Genomic DNA, 7,517 nt, shown 5'->3' with positions numbered 1-7,517 from the left:
TTGTTGTATAGCATAGATCATTGTGTTAAATATCAAACTTTATAACATCCACCACCACCACAAAACCAACAAGCAAACAGGTATGCGGCATTTCATAGGTTAAGATGTTATTAGTAATAGTTCATCTATTTGAAATAATTTAAAAGAATGCATGGAAGAGTCTAATAAAGATGTATTTTTAAAAGATTAGTCCTTTCTGAATCATCATGTAGCTTGCTTCTTTCCATTCCCTTTCTCCCCTCCCCTCTGCTTCCTTCCCTTTTCTCTCTGTCTTTGTTTTTTCCTCTGTGGTGCTTGGAATGAACCCGACATCATACACATGATAAGCAAGGTTTCTGCCACTGAGCTGCATTCCAGCTTTTAGCCATCTTTAGACTTTCTCATTCATGAAAAGTTGGAGTTGGAGTGATGGATCAGAGATTAAGAGCACTCACTGGGTTCTATTCCAGAGGACCTGGGTTTGATCACCATCACCTACATGGCAGCTAACAACTATCTGTAACTCCATTTCCAGGGGCTTGTATGCGCTCCGCTGATCTTCATGAGCACCAGACACACATGTGGTGCACACACATATCATATATGCATTTGTGTGTAAGTATGTGCATATGTATATATACAGGCAAAATACCCATAAACATAACATACGAATGAGTAAATGACAACGATTTAAAGTAAATGAACTTGCTCCAGTCTCCTCTTAGGTTGCAGAGCTGATTTCATTTGTTTTCTCAGTTTGCATTGGTTATTCATTACAAGAAAATCTGGGGCCAGGCCAAGCATTTATTTGCTATCCTGTAAGAGAAGAAGAAACGGTAGCATCTTAGTTGGAGGACCGAGAAGCCATGAATTCTAAGCAGCAGACAGTGAGACTAAGTGATGGCCACTTCATCCCTGTTCTGGGCTTTGGTACCTATGCACCTCAAGAGGTAATGGTAGACGCTGGGCTGGAGGGTTCAAACACAAAGAGAGCTTGGGTAGGTGGGTCTGACATGGTGTGTGCAGTCATTGGGTTTTGGGTGAAACTGTGGGGCTAACCTGTTCCTCTATTTTACTGTACTTGGCAGACAGTACTCAGCACGGGGGGCTGATCCAAAAGCTTGCCCCCAGATTATTGTGGGCACTAGTTTTTTTCTTCCATTCATCTCTATTGGAATTCAGCTGAAAGACTGAAACCAAGCTAGCGAGAGCACTGCTTGATGAACACTGATACTGAGGATGTTTTTAAAAAGTTCTTGTCAGTCACGTGCAATTATTCTGTTGAGATGTGTGTTTGTATATTTACTCATTTTAAAACTGCACTGTTCTTGTTCATGTGCTGGTTAGCTTTATGTCAACTTGACACAAGCTAAAATCCTCTGATAGGAGGGAACATCAATTAAGAAAATGCCTGCGTAAGATCTAGTTGTAGGGATTTTTCTAAATCAGTGACTGAATGGAAGTGTCCAGTCTTTTGTGAATGATACCATCACTGATTTGGTAGTCCTTGGTTCCATCAGAAAGCAAGAAGAGCAAGCCAAAAGGAAAAGCCAGTAAGCAGCACTCCTCCATGACCTTTGCATCACCTCCTCCCTGCAGAAGGAGTTTCTTGAGTTTCTGCCTTGACTTTCCTGAAAGATGGAGTGTGACCTGAGAGTTATAAGATGAAATAAACCCTTTTCTCTACAAATTACATTTGGTCATGTTGTTTTATCATAGGAATAGATACTCTAAGTCAATGAACATTGGAGAAAAACATTCTTCTTTTTCCTGAATTCCTCAATTTTATGTCGCAATATAAACATCTTGGTATGTTTACTAAATTTCCAGTTCATTTTCATTCTTTAACTAAGGATGTTCTATATCTTTAATTCAAATTTGTTCAACAATACAAAAACCACGTAATTTCTACTTCAGTCACAATTCCCAGAAAAATAAGAAATTGTAGCTTAAAGGAGGGCGTGCCCCTGAATTTTTTTCAGTACAATGTTCTTAATTTTCTACATATGGATCTCTGCCGTTGCATACACATCTTGCTGATAGTTTTTACTTTTGTTATGCAGATAAAATGGCTGTGTAAAAAGACTTTACATCCCACTATTGAACTGTATGCTCAAGTTCCTTTTGGGAAACTGAACTTTAGATGATCCTTAGAGATACTGATATCTTTTGATTTCATAATAGGAATGAAAGCATTCCATGAACTGCCTGTGCAATCTGTAGGGCTCATGTGTGTGTATATGCTTTCATCTGGGATGCATTATGTCAGCGTGGTTATGTAACAAGCTACAAATGGACATCTTAGAAATGAAGACTCTAAAATGTTTCTGTTGAAACACTTGCATCACTGCAAATTCGGTGTTAGAGACTTTGATGTGTTTTCTGGGAGAAGGGTCCTAGAAGCATCTATAGGGTTTCTCCTTTCTGTGGTCTCATGCCCTTTTGCCTGTGTAAATTTCGTGGCTTCATCTACCTAAGAATTCTTCCAGCAAATATAAGTTCCTAGGGTGCCAGTGGAAACCCCTGATGCCAAAGACTAATCTGCAATTGACAAAAGTGGTTCCTGGGGTGTCCTACTATTGTGACTCAGTGGGGCAAGCACAGGCAACCTTGGTTGGATTCTTCACTGGAAATGGACACCTCGCAGAAGGCATAGGGATACTCAATGCTGAACAAAGGTGTTGCCGTGGCTGTTGTACCTTAAATTTCTACGTCGTATTTATCTGTAAATGCTGCTTTTGGTTGCGATTTTAGGTACCGAAGAGTAAGGCTACAGAAGCCACCAAAATAGCTATAGACGCTGGTTTCCAGCATATTGATTCTGCTGCTATGTATCAAAATGAAGAGGAAGTAGGACTAGCCATCCGAAGCAAGATTGCAGATGGCACTGCATCTGCATCAAAGGGAGGATATATTTTACACAACAAAGGTATTGTGCATATGGTACTCAATGAAGGGGCTGGGTTATGTCAAAATAATCTCTCTCTGATTAAGGCAGTGAATGTTGGTGAAATGCACAAATTGGCTCTTATTGTTGCATACAATGCTAAACACAAAGAAAGCTGGTAGCTTTAGTGTTCTCATCAATGTCTTTATATTCATCGGTGGAATGTTAACTCTCTTCTTTTATGAGTCTCAGTTCACCAGAGATTGATTTAGAATGAACTAGAAAACTATTTTTTCCCTTTTGATTGCCTGAGGACTATAAAAACTTCTCATTGCTCTGAACACTATTTCTCTCTTTCATCAGTAAGATTCAATATTATAAGAAACACTTTCTGTGTTAAATAAAATATAAGTAACTAATATTTCCTCTTCTATATCTAGGAAATAAACAGATGTTCAAAGTACTTTCCATTCAGATATATAAATTACACATGATTTCTTCCAGTTTTGGTTGGCCAACCACATTAGACTTCTATTTTCCTCAGTAAATATTTTGTTTTCATACGTGAAAAATAAATTCTAGAAAAATATGAAAATACATTCATAAGTAGCAGTTATAATCATTATTTATCATTAGATAATGTCTATAATTGCGGCTCCTCCTTTTCTGTGACTGGGACCATCACCACAGCATGCTGAGTACTATGTTGTGCTGCAATGTTCTGCAGGCTATGAAGTCACTGGGCAATGGGAGTAATCCTGTTCCATAATAGTCTCAAGGCCCACCACTGTATTTGTGGTTCATTGCTGCCCAAAGCCTTGTTATGTAGCACCTGATCATGTGTTCCATGGCTGTGTTTTGGGGATTCTTTCCTAATCAGCTTCTTATGAAAAACAAACTGCACGTGTTCTTCATTTTTTTGTTTTTTTCCAAATTTTAAAAAATTCTTTATTAATTACACTTTATTCACTTTGTATCCTCCCTAAGGTTCTCTCCCTCCTCCCATCCCATTCCCTACATTTTTAAAGCCTCACATCTATAAATAAAGTAGATATTAAATTTTTTGTTGTTACTGGAGGACATGATTTCTATGTCCTCCATGTCAATATGTTGATTTTTTAATATTCTTACTTATTTAAAATCTTTGGTGTGACACTGTTCATTATGCCCTGTACTAAAAGAATATTGGAAAATAGAAACTGGAAATACCTACATCTTACTCTTATCCTACCATAATATTTTACATTCTTCCTAAATGCAAGCTCTCTGACTAGCAAAATTGCCTAACAACTCAATTTATAGCTTGTATTTTCTTCTCCCATGTATGATTCAAAAATTATTTATTTATTGTAAGTGTATTAGTTTCTTGAGTACATAGATGTATGTGTACCATGAATAAGTCTGGTACCAAGAGGGAACGTCAGCTCCTCTATAACTAGAGTTAAAGAAGATTGTGAGCTATGATGTGTGGGTACTGGGAGGCCAAATATGGGTTATATACAAGAGGAGCAAGTGCTCTCTTGCTAACACATCTCTAACTCTCCATGGGTTATTTTAAGTTTGCACACTTTGATTCAGCTCTCTTTATATAAACATAGGTGCATTGTTTCCTGTTCCTGTGAAGGTTAGTGAAGCTTGAAAGCACAGATGGCAATCAATCATTGCTATGTTAGCCTTTTTACTAAAAAGACTCATGATTTAAAGTTAATACCATCTAAGAATTCAGAGTCAGAAAATGCAGGCCACTCAGTTTTGCTGCTGGTAATACACTTTGTTATTCTAGAAAGATTTCAAATGGCCATTTAGACCTAGATGACCACAAAGCATTATATTGTAGAGAACAATTCCTTCATTGCTGCTGTTTTTTAATAAAGTGGTTGTTCTCATAGTATTCTTGGAAACCCTGGGAAATCCCCAAGGTACTCAGACAGGGGTAGTGAGATTATTTACATTTTAAACAGTAGTTAAGGGTGTGGTAATGGTCCCTTCATGTACATTAACCAAACACGACACATCATAATGAATTATATGTATGAACAGTAATAGTATATTAGACTCTTAAAGTCTTTTATACATTATTAAATATAATGTCGATGGTAAACTATTATTACTTGATGAACGTTTTGAGACTTGAGTAGTTTTCTAGATTAACTCACAATAAATAAATATCTAAGAGAGTTCATGGCTTGATTAGACAGAAAAAATTCAAAAGGAAAATGATTTTTTTTCTCCCACGATTGGCAATGTTATACCATTCTCTGTGTTAGGTAAAGTAATACTGAGCAAACTCTTGAAATTTGATGTCACTCCATTTTTCAACTGTCGTAGCTTTGGGTTTCTTTTCATCGTCCAGAACTGGTGCAACTTTGCTTGGAAAGGTCACTGAAGAAACTCCAGTTGGATTATGTGGACCTGTACCTCATACATTTTCCAACGTCTGTCTCTTAAGGTATGTGGTTTGGATCACCAAAACAAAAATCATCTCTAATGTTAGCATTTAATTTTTGAAAATACTTCAAATATTTTACACAAAGAGTTGATAGCATTATATAAATGAAATTCTAAGCCATGAACAGTGTGGTACTTTAAATAGTCTTAAAAAGTGTCTCTGCCTTTCAATTCCTGACCTATGTATTACTATACATTTTCTTATTTTTTATTTTTTAATTAAATCACTTTACAGCCTGACAGCAGCCTCCCCTTTCCTCTCCTCCCTGTCTCACCCTCATACTCCTCTATCTTATTCCTCCTCCCCTTCTCCTCAGAGAAGGAGAGGCTCCTCACAGGTACCAGTCCACACTGGCATATCAAGTCACAGCAGGACTAAGTGTATCCTCTCCCACTGAGGCCAGACAAGGCATTCCAGCTAGGGGAAAGGGATCCAAAGGCAGGCAACTGAGTCAGCGAGAGTCTCCCTCTAAATGTTAGGGGACTCACATGATGACCAAGCTGCACATCTGCTACATATATAGAGAGACTAGGGTTGTAGGTTCAGTCTCTGTGAAGCCCCATTAGGCCAGGTTAGTTTACTCTGCAGATCTTCTTGTGGTGTCCTTGATCCCTGTGACTCCTTGGTCCTTCCTCCCACTCCTCTGAGCTTGACCCATTGTTTGTCTGTGGGTCTCTGCTCCTGTTTCTTTTCTTTCTTTCTTTCTTTCTTTCTTTTTCTGTTGTTAGATAAAGCCTCTCAGTAGAGTTATGCTAGGCTCTTGTCTGCAATCATATCAAAGTATCATTAATAGTGTCAGGGGTTGGCTCTGTCCCATAGGGTGAGTTTCAGGTTCGGCCTGTCATTGGTTGGTCTTTCCCTCAATCTCTGCTCCATCTTTATCACCAATTCTTGTAGGCAGGACCAATATTTGGTTATAAATTTTATGGATGGGTTGATATCGTCCTCCCTTTACTGGAAGTCTAACCTGGCTATAGGTGGTGGCAACTTCAGGCTCTTTATCTCCCATTGCTAGGAGTCTCAGCTAGTGTCACTCCCATAGACTCCCTGGAGGCTCCCCCATCTTGCTTAAGTTTCTTAAAAGTTGTTTTTGTTTTATATGTGTGAGTGTTTGGTATGCATGTATGTCTTGTACCATGCCTGTGTTTATTCCTGAGCAAAGAAGATGGAATTGAATCCTCTGGGATAAGAGTTATAAACAGTTATAAGCTGCCATGTGGGTACTGAAAAAGACCTGTGTCCTTTGGAAGAACAGCAAATGCTCTTAACCTTTGAGCAATCTCTCCAGCTCCAGATTTGCTTAGTTTTTATTCCAGTCATTTCTATTGGTGACATATTTAGCCTTGATATAGTTTGAAATTCTAGTTCTTTGACATGTGTTGGCTTCTTTGTACTTTATATCATCTAAGTAGTTTTTAAAATACAGCAGTCTAAGGTTGGAGAGATAGCTCAGTGGGTAAGAGCACTTACTGGCCTTGCTGAGGACATTAGCTCCCAGCTCCCATATCAGGTAGCTCACAGTTGCCTGTATCTCCAGCTTCAGGGGACCTTACTCCTTCTTCTGGCCTTTGTCTGCTCTTTCATGGTTGTGATATGTACAGAAACAAAGACACACACAGAGACACAAAGCCATATACACACACACACCACAGAAAGAAAACAATGAAACAAAACCCAGCAACCCTGTCTTCTCATCATTTGTTTACTTGCTAGGCCTGAAGCACCCACAAATGTGTGGAAGACTGATTGTTTGCCATGGGCCAATAATGGAGTTTATTCGTGGTGGAAATCACTGCCATATTCTTGCCAAATTCCTAAGTGAAAGTGACATTGAATAGAAATTAAAGTTAAATCAAAATAGTCTAAGTACCTTGAAGTAATTTATTAAGTTATTAAAAATTAAGTTTAAAAACACTAGGATCAGAGGAAAGGGGAGGAGGACCTCCCTTTTCAGTGGACTGGGAGAGGGACACGGGTGGGGAAGAGAGAGGGTGGGATTGGGATGGGAATAGGGAGGGAGGTACAGGGGGGATACAAAGTGAATAAACTGTAATTAATAAAAATGAAAAAATAAAAACCACTATGGCACAGAAGGACTTTCTTTATTCTTTACAACTCTACATTGAAAACACATGCCAACTGTTAAATGCAATATGATTCACACATCTGCTGCCGAGTTCTCTTTACAGCCCTGTCTTCCTC

The 7,517-nt window shown here is 38.5% G+C and overlaps 1 protein-coding gene across 1 annotated transcript; it reads left to right on the top strand.

Moving 5' to 3' along the window:
- The first annotated feature begins 50 nt into the window (after window positions 1-50).
- Window positions 51-7,278, top strand: LOC129685902 (estradiol 17 beta-dehydrogenase 5-like). Its single transcript, XM_055619424.1, is given in 5 exon segments — window positions 51-929; window positions 2,734-2,877; window positions 2,879-2,908; window positions 5,195-5,315; window positions 7,029-7,278. Coding segments are annotated over 4 exon segments (378 nt in total). The 5' UTR covers window positions 51-845; the 3' UTR covers window position 5,315; window positions 7,029-7,278.
- The last annotated feature ends 239 nt before the right edge of the window (window positions 7,279-7,517 follow it).

This window comes from Psammomys obesus, unplaced genomic scaffold, assembly GCF_907164565.1.
Source record: "Psammomys obesus unplaced genomic scaffold, mPsaObe1.curated_primary_1811, whole genome shotgun sequence".
NCBI classification, from domain to species: Eukaryota; Metazoa; Chordata; class Mammalia; order Rodentia; family Muridae; genus Psammomys; species Psammomys obesus.
The sequence above is the reverse complement of the archived record's forward strand: the minus strand, read 5'-3'. Positions and strand labels throughout refer to the sequence as shown.